This window comes from Vespula pensylvanica, chromosome 4 (genome assembly GCF_014466175.1).
Source record: "Vespula pensylvanica isolate Volc-1 chromosome 4, ASM1446617v1, whole genome shotgun sequence".
NCBI lineage: Eukaryota > Metazoa > Arthropoda > Insecta > Hymenoptera > Vespidae > Vespula > Vespula pensylvanica.
In genome coordinates this window covers 9,178,171-9,195,670 of record NC_057688.1, presented here as the reverse complement: position 1 = coordinate 9,195,670, position 17,500 = coordinate 9,178,171, and the positions used below count along the sequence as shown (strand labels likewise).

The window sequence follows — 17,500 nt, the reverse complement described above, 5'->3', positions numbered from 1 at the left end:
ATTTTATGTTTAATAAATATAATTCGTTATACTCACTGAGAAATAGAATCTCTGTCTATGTGACTTATACCCGGTTCCTTTGATTTTTTCATAGGATTTGTAACAGGATTATAATATATTAAATCGTACATTGTAAGCTTCGTTCTATCCGGTGTTTTGTTCTCGTGTTTTAAGAGAAATTCTCTTCTAGCTTCGGCTAACTTTCTTGCCGATTCTGATATTAATATACGTCTCTTTTGACCAGTTTTTAATTTAGTAGTAGCATTGCTCGATACATTATTAGAATTAACTTCTTTACTGCTTTGAATGGAACACACTGAATCATTGCGCGTTCTATTTGTTACGTTATTAATTATCCTTTTACTATCATCTTCCGATTCGCTTGCACTAGCCCCGCTACCTTGAATACTGTTGCTTCTTATTCGACCGCTATTATTTAATCTTGGTACAGGTCTCATAAAACAAGATCGATTCTGCGCAGTCTTAGTTGGTGATCCTAACACTAAATTGCAATTATAGGTTATACATTTTTTAACGATTATTTAATTCATTCAAAATATTTACCATTTATATTTGTATTAGGAACTTCAGGGGGATGAGTTACTTGTGGACTGTTTAGTTCTATGGAATTAGATTGAACGTTTTGCTTCTCTTCGACACGTTCTTGTATTTTATGAGATTCATTTATTATTGCTTTCTCCTTACTATTTGATTCTTCTGATGCGTCATTTTCTTGACAAACACTTGCAGGTGTATCCTCTTGGTTACTAATATCACTTTGCTCTTTATTATCACTATTATCCTTCTTATCCTTATTATTATCTTTATTATCGTTATCTTTATTATCATCGTTTTTATTTTCATTGCTATTATCCGTTTCATCTGTAACTATGTTTTGTGTCGTCTTTCGACGCACTGGTACTGTGGCTAATGCTTTTATTCTGGCACGTCTCATATTGCTTAAAAGTAACTCGTTAGATATTTAAAAAACCTAGATGGAATATAAAATTATAAATTAATTCATACTTAACTTTTACGTAATAATATAAAAAATATTGACATACCTGTAATTGGTAATATAGTTCCTAGTTTATAATAAAAAATTAAGAATATATACATCACTATCTTGTTTGTAATTTATCATTTTCATTATCATATATTATACGTAATTTATATATATGCTTGAAATCTCCTGAAAATGATAAAAAATATATATATAGTACGAACATATATACATATATATATATATATATATAAATATTTTAAAAGCATCTATATTTATGATATATTTTAAGCATAGTTTCATTAGAGATTAATACAATTAATAATTAATTCCATTATCTTATCTTACATTTAAAAACAAGAAATGATAATATTACTTAATATTTGCAAATAAAATAATTCAATGTTAAAAATAATTGTTAATAATTATAACTATCAGTTACATTCGTCCAAATATAAATAATCCAGCCCATTTAAAGTGACAGCTGGAAGAGTTATAATTGTCTTGCATCTTAAATTCTTTTTACAAAAATATTATGAAAAACGAATAATTGGAAATAATACAAAAAATATATATATAGATATAAATATTAAATAAGATTAAACAAGATTAAAAATATCATGCTATTAGACAGTATATTTATACAAATATTTTTATATTCCAACATCTTATTCTTCCTTCAACTGCAACATACAATGACATTAAAAAATATCGTTTACTCCATATTACCAACTTTAAGATGTATCATAATCGATTTGATTCGCTCATTAAAATTTAAAATCCTTCTACAGTACGATGAAATTCTATTGGTGACTACCTAAATGTTTCAGCCTGGATCTGTTCGATGGACTACCCGTGGCCAAAGTAGAGTTAGAAGAAAATCTTTAAAGCTTGTATATATTGAAACGTGAATGTTACGGTACTGTCAAAAAACGTATGTATATATGATGCTTATAAAGCATGCGACACCTAGCGACAGATTGAAGAATTACGACGAAATGAAACGTCGATGATTGGTTCAACGAAAAGATAGTTCGGCAAATAGCGTTCAGATAGCGCAGCGATACGTCGGTGCGGTATTTCAACTCGTGTCATACGAGAGGTTATACAGATCGATCTTAACCACGACGGAAGTAGTACGTGTATGAACGTTGATCGAAGATGTTTGTAATTTTCGATTCCATATAAACTAACCTTTTATAATGTTCGTAAAAACTTATAAGATAAAACATAAGTTTCTTGATCTCACACAACCATTTACAAATTCGTTCAGAATATTTAAGGTTTCAAAAAAACAAATACATACTGTTCCCAAAGAAGGACCGTGGAGTGTATTATTTTTTGGAGTCGATGATTTTTCTTTAGAAAGTTTAAAAGGTTTACATAAAGAATAGTTAGTTTTTAATTTAATTACTCATTATTCTCGATTATTTGTAAATTATATGATGTACAATAAAATATTATACCAAAAAGTGATATTCAATAAAATTGTTTTCAAAGGATTTGCATTATTCTGGTTGCATTCAGTCGATTTATTCAAAAGTTTCAATGTATTATTAATTTAATTCACGGATATATATTTTTATCGTATAGCGAGTTGAAAACACTATGTCGACTAGAAGTCGTCACTACACAACAAAACAAGAAACAAGAAGTTAGAGATTATGCAATGCAAAATGGAATTGCGATGAGAACTTGGCCTGTAACATTTGACACTGATGGTTTTCATATAGGAATTGTTGTTTCTTTCGGTCATTTAATACCAAAGAAGATAATAAATTCATTTCCATTGTAAGTGCGCTATTACTTTTGATATATATAATATTGAAGTAAGTTCTTTATTATAAAGAATTTTAATTGAATTACATTAATTATTTATTTGTAGAGGCATGTTAAATGTTCATGGCAGTTTATTACCAAAGTGGAGAGGAGCGTCGCCGATTACATACTCTTTAAAAAATGGAGATACACATACAGGTGTTACAATAATGAATATATTGCCGAAAAAGTAAATTTCATCATATTACAACCGAGTTCTTTCGATGCAATAAAAAAAGAAAAAAAAAAAAAAAAAGGAGAAAAAAGAGATAGAAAGGAAAAGAAAAACAATTGATTGTTAACAAAATGTTTCTTCTTATTAACTATTTATTACATTATAATATTGTTATTTATTTGTATGAGCCATTATTATTTTCAAAAAGAGTTAAAATTTAAAACTAAAATTAATAATTGAAAGAAGTGAAACAAATAGAGGAGCCGTTGTAATATTCAAATTATTAGTATAATTGTTAACACATTTGTAACTATAGTTAATACAACTTCAATTTTAACAACATAACATTACAGTAAATATCTTATTAGTCAAGATAAATATTTTATCTCTTCCAAGAGATTAAAATATTTAATTTTTAACATTTCTTTGTATATGGCAATACTTTATGGATATGTGGTCTTTAAAAATTTGGACATATAATAAAATATAAATAATGTATAATAAATATGAAGGTGGTTTCATATTAACTATTTTTCTTTTTAGATTTGATATCGGAGAGATAATAGCACAGGAACAAATAAGTATTACCCCAGACGAAACATTACCAGAATTACGTGCTAAACTAGCAAAAATAGGCGCGAATCTTCTAGTCGAGACAATAAAAAAATTACCATCCATATTATCAAATGGAAGACCTCAAAACGAAACGGAGGCAACGTATGGTAAACATATTATTTACAATTTAAATATATTATGCATGAATGCTAATTAAAAAAAGCAATTCTCGTTATGTTTTTTAGCTCCCAAATTTACATCAAAGATATCCTTAATAAAATGGGATGAAATGTCAGCTATAGATATATACAATCTACAACGTGCTCTTGTAGGATTATATCCATTAACTACAAAATTTCGAAATACGATGATTAAATTGTTAGATATTAAAAAAATAGAAAAACCGAATCATTTGTCACATTTACAACTAGATATACCAGGTAAACAAAAAAAAAACAGAAAAAGATATTAATTGTATAATAATCATTATCTTGTTATCGTTATGATGATGTTAGAAAGAAACTTTCCGGCTATTTTCAGGTGTTGCGACATTTGATAAAGTAAACAAAGTTTTAATTGTAAAATGTAAAGACGATAGCTGGATATCCGTCGCGAAAGTATGTATTCCAGGACGTCGTTCGATGAGTGCAAATGATTTTAGCAATGGTTTCATTCTTGGCCAGAAACAAAGAATAATAGTTTTTCAATAAAAAATATTAGTTGCAACACCTTTACTATTTAATGAATATATATAAAAACCTTTGGAATATACACATATGAGTTGTTATTATTTCTTTTTCATGATTACAATGTCGAAGAGATGAACGTGTTCATTTCGAAGTGAACACAAAGGGGAATTTTATTCATGCTCGTTTATTTTAACACATTCTTTATTCTCTTGGCACTTTAAACGGCTGAGAAAAATAGGACAAAGTCAAACGAAATACGTTTTAATATGTAATTATTGGAAAGCAAGAAAAAATGATGAAGGTTTATATAAAAGAAGTGGACTAGTGCGAATCTCGTCAAGCTGAATTAAATTTGTAAATAGAAGAAAAAAAAAAAAGAAAAGAAAACGATAAAAGATACAATTATCGTTTTTATCTCTTATTTTGTGTATATACTTTTGAAAAATTATATATAATTTCGTATAAGTTAATTTTTTTGGAAATACTATATATATATATATATATATATATATATATATATATTAAATGTTAAATAATTAATATATCTGTTATTGGTGTACACAGGGAACTGAAGGCATAACAGAAAGAAAAAAAGAAGAAGAAAGAAAGAAAACATTTGAAACGATTCGTTCTCGTAAGAAACATATACTCATATTTCCAAGAATAATTTGTTTAGTAATACTTTCCTTCAGCCTCCGATTTATCCTGTGCGCGCTCATGTCAGTAAAATGTTTCCCATAAAAGGATCAATATATGACATGTTAGTAGAGTTATTGATAAATACCATACGGTCAGATTTATACAATATAAGCGATTAACTAACGTATCGTATTAAATCGCAACATCATTTCTAGAATAAGTGATGATTAAATCGCTACTTTGTTTGATTATGTTTCTTTCTTGTACATTCGTAAAGAAAGGTAATCTATCTAGTAGCTCGATCATCACGTGTCGATGATATGATAAAAAGATATTTTTCCATGAAAAATCTGATATCAATAATATTTCAGATTTGGAAAAATGTCATCAAACGATATATTTACAATGAACCGAGTCGTTCATCGTTATTCAGTATTATTATGAAATTCGCAAAATAGATCAATTTTCATTGCTCAGTTTTCATTACATATTTATAAAAGAACCTATTAATGGCAACATCTTTTGCTGCTATTAAAAGCAGCTTAAACATCTATTTTTTTGGCGAATTCTGTAATCTTACTCGTTCCTTTTCTTCCTCCGTGACGAATACTCTCGTTATCGCGATATCACCTGTACTAAGTGTTTGGCAGGCAGCATTAACCAATACCTTATTTTCTTTCGACGGGCTATCGACTTTATCGTTTAGACATTTACACACGCATTGTCTTGGAGAAACCTCTGTACTATTTGGCGATAATTGATCGTTCGAAGACGTCGTCACAGCAGAAAGTATTGCTTCTAATTTCTCTATTTTTTCCAACCTATCCATTCGAGCATCCGATAGGATTTCATCAACCATTTGCATAGATTCTGTTAAACTTGGAGTCTCGGAATTTCTTGGTGACAATATTCCACCTGGAACACCGGTCATTATTTAATCATCCAATAAAGATAAAACAATAAATGTACTTTGAATTGTACTTTGTAACAGTCTTCTCATTGCAAACTTTGGTTATTTTAATATTATAAAATATACCAGAATGCGAATTCTCCGAGGTATAACTGTCCATGCTATGATATTCCGTATCTTCCATTTTATCTTCGTCGTCCTCGTCGCTGCTATCGCCTTTATCTTGACCCATATTCTCTAATTTTTCCAATTTCTTAGCAACCTTGTAATTACCCTTTAATTTCTCCTTCTCTTCCTCCGTAAGGTCTAAATAACGAAGAAGACGAATTTCTCGATTACTTAATACAATGTTTTTACACGTTGCCTCTTCCATTCTTTTCTTTAAATCAGTAACTTCCGTTTCAACTTTCCTTTGCTTCTTACGAGCCTTCACTTCTGCCGGTTTTATATGCATCAGAATTTGTTCTTCGCATAATTCTGTAAACAGGCTTTGAAACTCCGGCTTGATCAACCTATATGTAATATCAAGAAATTTACTTCTCCGTTGATTTCCACGATCTCAATAAATGTGTAATTTACCTTGACATAGAAAGATATACTCGAGGTACGAGACTGAGAACGTCGCTACTAGCATAAATCAACATATCTCTAGTCATAGGCCGACGAGACCAGTATCTTTGGTCCTTACGATAAATATTTTTTAATTGTTCCTTTAAAGGATTACACGGTGCCCCGTAGTGATCACATAAAATATTTAAATTGACATTCTTTACTTTGTACACAGGTTTACCTGTCTCTTGGAATTGAATTACAGCGTGTGCAATCTGTAAGTAAAAATAGAAAATTCTTATAAAAAAATAAAAAAAAAAAAAAAAAAAAAAAAGAACCTTGTTAAAATGTGGAAGATATATTTACATACCTGAGTATCGAAGACATTATTTAGCGTTATGTTAAATTGATTGTACAGATTAACGCTATCGTTTTTACAGTCGTGAATCACCTAAAAAAATTAGATAATTTTGTAAAGAAATATTTATACTATAAATATCGATCAATTTCCTTAAAGGAACTCACCTTGATAACTTTATCAGTTTCTAAAAGTTTTTGAAGTCCACCAGCCTGTACAAGGGTGGGACATGTAAATAAATCGAAAACATAAGCTTGTCCAGTCATAGTTCCAATTTGTATTAGAGTTAATTGTCCTTTAACACCTAAATTTATTCCTTCGCAATCAAACGAAATAACGTTGTTATCAGCTCGTGCTTTGCGAGGATTTATTATATCTTCTATAATCTGTAAACTTTCTTTTGGGTTCACGATTACCCTTGTCTGTTGTAATACTTTTAATTTCCATGCATCGCCCTTTTGAATACTCTGTAAACTGCGATCTTTATCGGTATTATCTGCTAATGTCTTCATTACAAGCGTATTTATTCTTTGTTTAAGCGTTTGTTGCTGTAAACTTACTAAAGGGCAGTTATTGTTAGTTTCAACAGGTGTAGGACTTGCAGTTTGAGATGAATTATTTTCAACCGGAGAGTTGTTACATACAACATTTTCTGAGTTTACTGCCTGAGAGGGTGTCTGTGTATTATTTGATAAACTCGATGATTGTATCGCATTTATTCGATTTACGTCATTACCTCGACTTCGCGTCAATTGCATAGGTTTCGTTTTCGTGTCTGTTTCTAACGTAGAAGACTTTCCACGTTCTATCAATGTCACGAGATTACTTTGAACGTGAAAGGTGTCGGGAAACATTTTTACAAACGTAGACAAATCTCGAACAGTTTTAAATATCGATGTCCAATTTTGTCCGTGACAAAATTTTTCATTAACCATATTAAATAATATATCTATAAAAATTGGACCCTTCTCTTCTATGCATTGAGCAAAAAATTGTAATAATTTTACAGTAACTTCAGGATCGATAGGCGTATCGGGTTCCAATTCTACGAATAATTTTACTTTCATTCCTTCGTATTGTTTTAACATTACATTATCGTCCGTAACTACAAAGGCACCAGGATACTTCAAGAGAAAATCTCTAAATTCTTTATAGCGTTGACCAGAAATGTGTCTTACTTCTGGAGAGGCCTGCGATCGATGTCCCAGTAGGCTAGTTATTGGTACCTCGGTTCCTACTCCGTACTGCATTAATTTATTAGAAAAATATTCTACTGCTTCTCGAGCATAATCACGTGTTCCACTTAATTTAGATCCATTGTCTTCTTCGTGTACAGATTGAAAAGTATTAACGGAAACATAATCACCATTTATGATAAAAAGTGATGGATGTTGAGATAAAAATTTCTTAAGGCCACTCTGGGAACCACCAGCTATTTGACGCATTTCTTTAGTGAATCCTTTAGCTCCGAATTGACAACTTAAATCGTGTAACGTCCGTGGTCCACCTTTGTCCATTAAACGTTCAAAGAAGAATAAGAGAGTCATATTTCTCACCATCTCGTATTCGGAACTGTCCATTTCGTAAGTTTTTATTATTGTAAGAGACTCCTTTAATCATTCGTACTTGATGGCACTGTCACGAAATATCCTAACAATATTAAAATATTTTTTAATGTTATATAAAAGAAAGACTTTTTAAATGATAAATAATACTTATTTACCATAGTATTCAAATGACAATAGTAATAACAAAAATACATAATCAAGCATAGAAAATAATATTTCTTATATCCTTATAAAAGATATGCATGACGATCGATACGAATGAGCAGATGCATTGCTAGTACCAATAACACAAACTGGATCCTGCACATAAATACAAGGTGATATGTTATAGTAAAAGCATTAATTAATTAAATTATAGTTAGAAAAAATTTCATTTACTCACACACACACACACACATACACAGGAATATCGTACAAATATTAATCAAATATACTTTTAAAAAATCCATCAACTATGTTATCGATATTACACTCTCTACATTATTTAATATGATTAACGCATTATTCAATTATGTAAATCAATATTTCTACATTGTTAACAATATTGTAAATTCTACATTGGTAAAATTAGATTTGTTGAAAATATTATATTATATTATAGTATACAAAACATAATACCATAATATTTTGTAGTAATGCATAGATTCCATTAAACATTATTATCTCGTATGATATAAATTATACAGTATTTACCATTGATGGCTGAAGCATTAGTCCTCTTCATTAAATATTCGACATATTTGAATAAATGAAATCTAAATATTTTCTAGGTCAACACATTTTAATTAGATTTCCAATAGTAATAGTCAACATAAATTATATTAATTACTAATTGCTTCCAAATAAAAACATTGTATTATTTTAATATTAAATAATAATAAATATAACAATAATAGGCACTTCGGAAACAATTATTACAGATCACCAAGTATCCCGAGAACAGTGGACACCAAATTTCTAGATTGCGGTTAGTACAGATAAACTCGTGAAGATCTCAGGTATTTTCTAGAGGTTATCGCCACCTGTCGTTGCGTAACTACAACTGTTTATTGGCGCGTGTTCTTCGAAAGATCGTAATCAATCGTAATATAATACATCACGACATTGATATGTAAACTTTCAATGAAATACTAGGAGCATTGTCGATCGTGAGCTCCTTTTTTGTTGCTCGCGAGGTCGCATGCCTACAGACATCTTATTTACATTCAATATTCGTTGATATTCTATAATACAAAGTACAGGATAAAAAATGCTGACACACATGACGAAACACATGTCTTATAATGTTATCTACAAAAAATTAGAAAAAAAATATTTCTTTATTTAGCATTTCATGAGTTCTTAAGTAAAATGTAAAAATAACTTTATAAAAAAATACTTTATATCATATCATTCATATGGAGCAAACTTGTTGTTAAAATTATTATTACATCTAGCAGCACTTGCGTATCTTTGGTTAACATCTGATTGGATTGTTAGATGCTTTTAATTTTAAATAAAAATTTTTTTCTTTCTTTTCTTTTTTTTTTTTTTAAGCATCTTTACCTGCATCAAGTAATATAATTTCTATACATTCATCAATATTTTTGTTTTTTTTTATATCCACGTTATAGGTATTGGCCTAATGGGAAAATTGTTAATTATTAAAAAGCTTATATAACATTTATTTCTTTGTTAATAAAGTTAATATACGTACCAATTGTAACAATGCCAAGAAATATCTAGCTACGTCATAGCTATGTTCACCATCAACGATATTATCAAAAGAAGCGTTTTGATTTTTATCGTTTAATTTTTGAATAATTTGAGATGCGTAATTTTGTATACGAAATATAGGCTTTTGTTCAACTTCTGCAAGTTTCGATTGTATCGACTGATGCCATTTATTAATTTTACGATCAAGTTCAGTTTGAACATCTGCATTTTCTAAAAGTTCTTTCATTCTATCTTCAATCAATCTTTCGTAATTTGGCAAAGAATTTTGTGAATCAAATTGTGAAGAGATACTGTTCGACCTTGAAATTATTGAATCAGTTGGAGAAACAGGACGTGTCTCGTAATCAAGAATACTTGACGAATTTGCTAATATACCAGAATCATCAAGGAATATATCGTCCGTAAATGTATTATCTTCAGTTGAATTTTGTCTCATTTTTAAATCATCCATTGTTGCATCTGTTGTTTCACAATTAAAAGAAGTTAATTTTTCTTTACTTTTAAAACAATCCTGAAAAACTTTCTGTATCTCATCGATCTCTTCTAAAAAAATAAATAATATTGATTAATTCAATGAACATCATCATATTGAAAGGTAATAATACAAATGTCTTGCCTGATTTAAATTGTGGCAGTATCTGTTCTTTGGATCTATGTAGAGAATTATTTTCTTCTAACATTTTAGATTCTTTCAAAAGAAAATTTACTATGCATTCATCCTTGTATATTTGCGATATCATTTTTCTTTTTCTCTGTAAATGTAAAAAAAGAAAAAAAAGTGATCTTAAAAATATATGAAATAACAATAGTTGAATCTGATTGATACTAGATGAACTTACAGATTCAGTCTTAGAAATTATTGAAGATGTTGTATTTATTAGATCAATACGTTTCTTTTTTATTGAAATGTTATGTGTAAGAGATATTGGTTCCCATATTTTTGAATGTACAATTTTCTTTGTATCAGTTGGACATTTAATTTCTTTTAATCTAAAATTATATTAAATTGTTAACCCATTAATAATAATTATATCAATATTGCCTATATAAAAAGTGTATACCTTTTGTTAGAAAGATGATTTTTATTATCTGGAATATTACACACTTTATCTGTGTCATTCATATTTCTATCATGATTAATAAGCAATTGTTTGTCAGTTTCAGAATTTTTTTGAAATTTTTCTTTTCCAGCAACAATTGCAGACTCTTCTTTTTCATTAATTGTATTGCTTGTTACATTGAAATCTTCTATATCAATTGAATCAGTATTATCTAGTACTGGTGATAAACAACAATTTGTTAAAGTTTCTGTGTTATTGTTGGTCACTATATTACATATACTAATTGGATTGCTAAAATTATAACTGCTATCAAATGTTGACATATTGGAGCAATACCCCGACGTAGCAGAGATATCAATATCCATTATTCCAAAGTCTAAAAAATTAATAAATTATTTTATTAAGCTCATTTATATATATATATATATATATATATATACACACACACACATATATATATTTACCATCTGGTGTAGGTTCATCTATCAGTTGACCATTCATATTCAAATATTGATTGCATCTATACACAATATATAGATTATCATTAATGAGATTATCTATATACTATGACTACGGTAACATACCTGAAATGATATTTTTTTCCAATAACATCTCCATGAATATCAATTATTTCTGTCATATTATGTACAAGATCTTCTGCAATATTTTCTAATTGAGCAAAGCGCCTTGTTAACAATTTCACAGGTTTTTCTACATTAAATTTATTTTTTGTATTAATATTCTTTCCCACTTCATCTGCCAAATTGCACAATTTAAAATCATCAAAATTAATGGAGTTTTTAAAATTTTTCTTATTATGTTTTGAATTTTCATTTGCATTTCCATCTCTGTTAAAATTATAAACAGAAATTTCATTATTTACTTTTATTATTGTACAAAGGCTTAAACAGAAATACATACTCGTAACCGATAAACATTCCACTTAAACATGCGGTTTCATCGCGAAGACGCTCGACTCTGTGTACATATATATTAACAGAATTTTGAAGAATTAAAGCAGCTTCTCCAAAATTAACATTGCAATGTTCTTCAAGTAAAGAATAATATTCCTGTAGAATCTGAAATGGGGTTATAATATTGATAAATTCAAATCAATCCATTTACAAATAATCCTAAACACATACATACTTCTGAAAGCGGAAAGTTCCAACTTGCAAGATCTTTAGCCGGCTTCATAAGCTGGCAACTAATATCTTGTAGATTAACCATTTTTATAGAAGTTATTTTAAATTATTATTTATTATTCTTTCATTCCCTTTTAGGGGAATGTATCTTTTTTTTAATTTTTTTTTTTTTTTTTTACCTAGCACTTAATTATTAAATAACACCTATAAAAAATAAGGTTAAGAAGATATTGATATAATATTAGAATATGTAATTTATTGATTATCACTCGATTATTTATTGCACAATAAATTTGGTAATAATTGCTGATAATTTGCAATCTCGAATTTATTTTCTTTTCAATATTAAAATGTGGTCACACATTTCGACTTCTCAAATTATGCCGCGTTCAATGTTTGGCTTAAAAACTTTTATCCCTGCTTAATTCTAAAATTCCTTTCTCATTTTTTCGAAAGAAATTTCTCAATCTTTATCTATTCGCTTTATCGCATTCAAATGAAATAATTTAAATGATTTGAATTAATTACCCTAATTAACGGCAGATTTCAAATATTTATAAAAACAAATTTAATCGTTTATATAAGGAACAAATCAGTTTTGTATTTTGCGTGAAACAGTTTCTAATTGGTGCGGAATATCATTGCTTCTTTAAACGTTTCGATTTATTCAAATTATTAAAAAATTTTTTATACACAGAACTATTTTACTTATATTTGAAAATTTAATAATAACAACAATAATAATAATAATAATAAAAGAAATAGACAAATCATTTACAATTTTTATTTTATTTTTTAACAGATAATATATATTTATCTAAAGTTTGTATAGTTTATGGACTTGGATGCAACGTAACACGTGTTGGGTCGAGTACGTTTATTTAAAGAGGGAGAGGACGTAGTAGTTTTGCCAGAAATACGAGTTTTTTTTCCACATTAATTCGTAAGGTTAATTTAATATTATTATTATAATTATGAGTGCGTTGTTCAGATGTGAATACACATGAATAGTGATTAGTATCGAAGAATAATTGTCTCTCACACAAGTTTGAAAATAGTGATATTAGAAATATATGTATCGCTTGCCACACGTTCTCTTGGCATAAGAATGAGCTGGCATAAATTGCTCGTCGCTTGAAAAAATTTCTTTATCCAAATGTAGGCTATTTCATGTAGAAATTTTATATTATTTTGAGTGAACAATCATTCGAGAGATTAACGATCTAAATATTTGTTCATATTTACTTTACTAGATTTTCCTAACCTTCGAAACTAAAAATCGTAGTCCAACTGATATGCATAACATATTGTTATGTAGTTCAGTTGGAATATGCAATTAATCGTAGCGCATATGTACGCCCATATTGTTAATATTGTAAAGTCAATTATAAATATACTTGTGGCGATCTTTTTTAATAATAACAACAAATGTTAGTTATTGTTTATCTAATAGATAGTTTTCATATCGGAGTTAAGAAATTAACTTTGCTTGGAATAAATATAAATTTCCGGAGTGATTTTTTTTTTTTTTTTTAGGAATGTTCGTATTAAAAGTATTTGTCTCTTCTTATAAAAAAGATTTTCAAAAGGAACTAATCTATGTATCAAGAAAAAAGAAATATCGTAATATGTGATAATAATTTGTTATTTTGGTTTTTTTAGGTCAATGTTAAAAAGAAGAATTTAAATGCAAGGAAAGGGAAAACAGTAAAATTATTCTGTTTGTAATTCAAAAAGGAAACATAGATCTTAAAACATTTAAACGTCGTAGCGTCGTAAAAGGGCTCTATGTACTCCATATCTGCTTCCTCGAATGGTACTTTAGTTTACAAAAATATTGCGTCAGTTAATCAGAAGAGGAACAAGTCAGCAATTTATAAGTTTATCACCCAATACTGGTATCATGCGCAACGAAATTACAGCAGCAGTACTATTCTTAGTACAGCTGATAGAAAAAAACGAAAAATTTAGTCCCGATCAATTGGAATGTTTCAAACGACATTTAGTTGAATTGTTGACGGAACGTTTTAAAAATCATTGGTTTCCTGATAAGCCTTTCAAAGGTCAAGGTTATCGTTGCATACGTGTGAATGGGCATAATAGAAGGGATGCGACTTTGGAGAGTGCAGCAAATGCTGCTGGAGTGAAGTACGAAGATTTGTCTCTACCAGTAGAGCTTACACTTTGGGTTGACCCTAATGAAGTTTGTTGTCGTTTTGGAGAAAGTAAGGGATCATATTGCACATTGGCATCATTTGATGATAAAGAAAATACCGTACCAATTTTTCAAAGAGATGAGCAAGTAGAAAAAGAAAATAAGCAATCTGAGAGGCAGACAAAAATGCTGGTATGTATTAGAATTATATCTAGATATGTATGCAATCTGTGATATAAATAAGAACAACTAAAATAATTGCACATGATATATCTCATAGAAAACCCCACTGGTTTCTACTATGGAAGAACAACATGAAGTAAAACCTTTGAGCTCTGCAAATCAAAATCAGCATCATAATAGTACTGGTACAGGTAGGAGGCGCAATTTGAACAGTCCCAGACTCCATGTTAACAGAAATCGTACTTGGTTTGGTCACTCCTTTGGCATGGGCTATGGACCTCATCCGATCACTCAACCATGGTATAATATCGTGCCACCTCATTTTTTGAGCGGTCCATCTCCACCTCCCTTCATGGGCCATCGGGGAAACAAATGGATTCCTCCTTCTTATCCTGCTGGCCCAACCCGTTTTCATCACTGGTCTCCAAAAGCTACTCTTAAAGTATAAACAAATTTGATGCAGATATAAATAAGAAATCTGTTCCTTTATTATTATTATTATTATTATTATTATTATTATTATTATTATTATTATTATTATTATTATTATTATTACTATTATTACTATTATTAATATTAATTATTATTATTATTATTATTACTTTTTTTTTTTGAACTATGGACAATGGTAATTTCTTTTTTGTATTTTTCATTCTATTTTATCTTTGTAATTGTGTAGTATTTTAACTGCCATTTCTTATGTATTAAAGCATATATCTATGGGGCTAACCTAATTATATTTTTATTAATCATTAGGAACAGATTTCTTTATTTATCGGTGATGAAAATGATTCATTCTGTAATTACAAATGACCTTGTTCAAATCGCGACTAAGGCTTACGATTTTTTATGACAAGAGATGTTGTATTATTACATGTTTATATACATATAATTAATCCAAATAATAGATATTTAACTCCGGATGCAAGGTTGCTTGTAAAACACTAGTCTATTGGGGATATAAATAGAATGTATTAGTTTGTATCCATATGAAAAGAGGCAATGAACTTTAAAAGCCGTTTGCGAATTTCTTATCAGATTGGTTTTTAAAAAGAACTTTTTATGTGAAACATAGAGTAAGTAATCTCTCTATATACGAAGCAGTATTGATTTGTGTATATGTATTTGAAAGGAATGGCAAGTCATAGATAAATTATTCGTGCAATTTACTATACAGCGCGGTTCAGTTCCTTTTACAGCCTGTCTCTTTTCTTTATGCTGATCATGAACATTGCGTCATATAAATTTGAGCCATCGAATGTAGAGAAAGAAATTTCTTTTTCGTTCTCTTCATTTTTGAAAACTACATTGGATTAATAATAACAGTGATTTAAATAGAATCTTCCGAACATCATAGAAGCATGTATTTGAAATATTGTTTTAAAATGTATGATATGTACACATATTTGAGTATATGTGTGCATATGCACATTTTTGTTTTTAAAGTGAAGAAAGTAATTTGATTTTATTAAGTAAAAGTATAATGATATTACGATTCTTTTTTTTTTTCCATATTATTTAATTAGAAATATAGTATTGTTCAGAAATGACATTATACAGGCACCTTCATTAGAATTTCTGTTTTATGTTAAAAGTACTGCACGAATATTATGCCTGTCGTATATGATTATAAGAAATCGATATCTCTTATTTTATATATGGTCCTTTGGTATAAAAGAATTAAGTCTCTTTTTCATTAATCTGTAATTTATAAATGTGCATTAATTGTATTAATATATTAATATTTTACTAAAAATTATAATATTAATGCAATGTCAGATTGATACCAATGTAATGTACATTTAATCGTGTATATTGTAGACAATTTATCACGAGTTAGTATCTTATAGTTATATAAGCTATATATTTGCTTTATCTGCCAATGCAAACAGTGGTTTAATATACCTAGTATCGATAAATATTTTAGTATCACAAATGTTTAAGAAGTGCAATATTTTTTTAGTTGGCAATTGGATACAATTGTTGATAATATCTATCAGAATCTATTCACGATGCAAATCACATGTTGTATTTCTCTGTCTACTTTTATTATTCAGATTTCAGTATAATTTTCTTTGATCACAAATTTATAAAATAATTAATATTTTTTTTTCTCTTTTTCTCTTTCTCTCTCTCTTTTTTTTTTTTTTTCTTTTTTTCCCTCCAACTAACTTAGGCACAAACCAGATAACTATCGTTGCAGTATAAAATCAAATTTATCATTTAACTATAAATAAGTGGATTGCTCTTCGAAATTTTATATCGACAAATATTATAGTTTTGCTATTTCCATGTTATTTATAATTAAATGCATGTGTAATTGCTCTAGTATAGGTAATGTTTGTGTTCACTTTGTTAAATCTTATATTCAGATGAGTTATTTTAATGTTAAAGTGCAAAGGGTGTTAAAGGTCTATATAAATGCAAATATGAAAATGTTTATGTAGTATTAAGCAATGTTGCATTCGGACGTGTTCTTTGTGTGAGTGTATGTGTAGTTGGCGCGCGCGTTGCGCATCGTGCGCGCATTACATACCGATGATGTATGTATGCATGTGTATATATATATAAAATGTGTGTAACGAACGATATAACGAAATAATTCGAACTTTTCTATCAAAATTACAATAATCATTTTTGCCCGAATTAAACGCGCTTTACACGTTCTATATATAATATTTATATGTATATTTTAAAACGACTGATATATTCGATCGGATTTTCATGAAAAACAAAAAGAAAAAAAAGAAAAAGAAAAAAGAAAAGGAAAAAAAGAAAAGACGATTTCATTTCACAAAGAGATCTCTATTTGTTAACAAATTACAATCTACAAATCGTCGGATTGAAAATTAATCGTTTATTTAATAACGAGCATTGTTGTTGCTTTTAGTTTACCTTGCTTTTAGTCTAAAGAAAGAAATTTTCGATCGAAGTAAAAAAGAGAAAAAGAAAACAAATAAATAAAAGCATTTCTTT

General features: G+C 28.6%; 5 protein-coding genes across 13 annotated transcripts in view; 2 read left to right on the top strand and 3 right to left on the bottom strand.

Moving 5' to 3' along the window:
* The window catches only part of LOC122628325 (transcription factor TFIIIB component B'' homolog), a 3,560-nt gene extending 1,653 nt beyond the window's left edge, over positions 1-1,907 (bottom strand). Inside the window, exons 1-4 of one of the 3 annotated variants that reach the window (XM_043810523.1) lie at positions 1,446-1,907; positions 1,063-1,192; positions 565-990; positions 37-502 (exon numbers count right to left, since the gene is read on the bottom strand). In XM_043810523.1, the coding sequence (XP_043666458.1) occupies positions 37-502; positions 565-955 (857 nt within the window). In that variant the 5' untranslated portion in view covers positions 956-990; positions 1,063-1,192; positions 1,446-1,907. Of the gene's footprint in view, positions 1-36; positions 503-564; positions 992-1,062; positions 1,193-1,445 lie in introns of all 3 variants that reach the window. The other 2 variants (XM_043810521.1, XM_043810522.1) reach the window with 2 other exon arrangements.
* A 115-nt stretch (positions 1,908-2,022) lies between these two features.
* On the top strand, positions 2,023-4,322 carry LOC122628328 (methionyl-tRNA formyltransferase, mitochondrial). Of its 3 annotated transcripts, none has more exons than XM_043810532.1 (6): positions 2,023-2,396; positions 2,597-2,794; positions 2,889-3,011; positions 3,540-3,718; positions 3,797-3,991; positions 4,092-4,322. In XM_043810532.1, exons 1-6 carry the CDS (start codon positions 2,206-2,208, stop codon positions 4,259-4,261), a joined length of 1,056 nt encoding a protein of 351 aa, XP_043666467.1. In that variant the 5' UTR covers positions 2,023-2,205; the 3' UTR covers positions 4,262-4,322. The 3 variants fall into 3 exon arrangements, with proteins under 3 accessions (XP_043666467.1, XP_043666468.1, XP_043666469.1); XM_043810533.1 differs by having other exon boundaries at positions 2,030-2,207; XM_043810534.1 differs by having other exon boundaries at positions 2,240-2,380.
* Positions 4,323-4,872: 550 nt separating this feature from the next.
* Positions 4,873-9,801, bottom strand: LOC122628302 (egalitarian protein homolog). Of its 3 annotated transcripts, none has more exons than XM_043810464.1 (7): positions 8,958-9,801; positions 8,420-8,564; positions 6,864-8,331; positions 6,709-6,789; positions 6,369-6,613; positions 5,916-6,301; positions 4,873-5,794 (listed from the first exon to the last, which is right to left on the bottom strand). In XM_043810464.1, the coding sequence occupies exons 3-7, from the start codon at positions 8,274-8,276 to the stop codon at positions 5,430-5,432; spliced, it is 2,490 nt and encodes an 829-aa protein (XP_043666399.1). In that variant the 5' UTR covers positions 8,277-8,331; positions 8,420-8,564; positions 8,958-9,801; the 3' UTR covers positions 4,873-5,429. The 3 variants fall into 3 exon arrangements, with proteins under 3 accessions (XP_043666399.1, XP_043666398.1, XP_043666400.1); XM_043810463.1 differs by having other exon boundaries at positions 6,864-8,346; positions 8,958-9,800; XM_043810465.1 differs by lacking the exon at positions 8,420-8,564 and having other exon boundaries at positions 6,864-8,346.
* On the bottom strand, positions 9,796-12,335 carry LOC122628605. The gene is made up of 9 exons (XM_043811044.1): positions 12,191-12,335; positions 11,963-12,120; positions 11,626-11,889; positions 11,506-11,561; positions 11,042-11,417; positions 10,820-10,970; positions 10,597-10,732; positions 9,961-10,523; positions 9,796-9,885 (listed from the first exon to the last, which is right to left on the bottom strand). Exons 1-9 carry the CDS (start codon positions 12,269-12,271, stop codon positions 9,796-9,798), a joined length of 1,875 nt encoding a protein of 624 aa, XP_043666979.1. The 5' UTR covers positions 12,272-12,335.
* Positions 12,336-13,009: 674 nt separating this feature from the next.
* The window catches only part of LOC122628303 (protein BTG3-like), a 6,205-nt gene continuing 1,714 nt past the window's right edge, over positions 13,010-17,500 (top strand). Inside the window, exons 1-3 of one of the 3 annotated variants that reach the window (XM_043810467.1) lie at positions 13,010-13,129; positions 13,849-14,533; positions 14,622-17,500. The exon at positions 14,622-17,500 is cut by the window's right edge and continues 1,714 nt beyond it. In XM_043810467.1, the coding sequence (XP_043666402.1) occupies positions 14,090-14,533; positions 14,622-14,972 (795 nt within the window). In that variant the 5' untranslated portion in view covers positions 13,010-13,129; positions 13,849-14,089 and the 3' untranslated portion in view covers positions 14,973-17,500. Of the gene's footprint in view, positions 13,135-13,179; positions 13,345-13,848; positions 14,534-14,621 lie in introns of those variants that run through there. The other 2 variants (XM_043810466.1, XM_043810468.1) reach the window with 2 other exon arrangements.

What these genes read in the sequence shown, in the direction of transcription:
- LOC122628302 (XM_043810464.1), bottom strand. Translation starts at nt 8,276, where the DNA reads ATGGACAGTTCCGAATACGAGATGGTGAGAAATATGACTCTCTTATTC. An exon ending in ATAATGTCTTCGATACTCAG is followed by an intron (nt 6,614 to 6,708) that starts GTATGTAAATAT and finishes TTTTACTTACAG; the next exon opens with ATTGCACACGCTGTAATTCA. An exon ending in CTCGGAGAATTCGCATTCTG is followed by an intron (nt 5,795 to 5,915) that starts GTATATTTTATA and finishes CCGGTGTTCCAG; the next exon opens with GTGGAATATTGTCACCAAGA.
- LOC122628328 (XM_043810532.1), top strand. Translation starts at nt 2,206, where the DNA reads ATGTTCGTAAAAACTTATAAGATAAAACATAAGTTTCTTGATCTCACA. An exon ending in AAAGGTTTACATAAAGAATA is followed by an intron (nt 2,397 to 2,596) that starts GTTAGTTTTTAA and finishes TTTATCGTATAG; the next exon opens with CGAGTTGAAAACACTATGTC. An exon ending in ATGAATATATTGCCGAAAAA is followed by an intron (nt 3,012 to 3,539) that starts GTAAATTTCATC and finishes TTTTCTTTTTAG; the next exon opens with ATTTGATATCGGAGAGATAA.
- LOC122628605 (XM_043811044.1), bottom strand. Translation starts at nt 12,271, where the DNA reads ATGGTTAATCTACAAGATATTAGTTGCCAGCTTATGAAGCCGGCTAAA. An exon ending in GGAACTTTCCGCTTTCAGAA is followed by an intron (nt 12,121 to 12,190) that starts GTATGTATGTGT and finishes ACCCCATTTCAG; the next exon opens with ATTCTACAGGAATATTATTC. An exon ending in AATCATCTTTCTAACAAAAG is followed by an intron (nt 10,971 to 11,041) that starts GTATACACTTTT and finishes ATATAATTTTAG; the next exon opens with ATTAAAAGAAATTAAATGTC.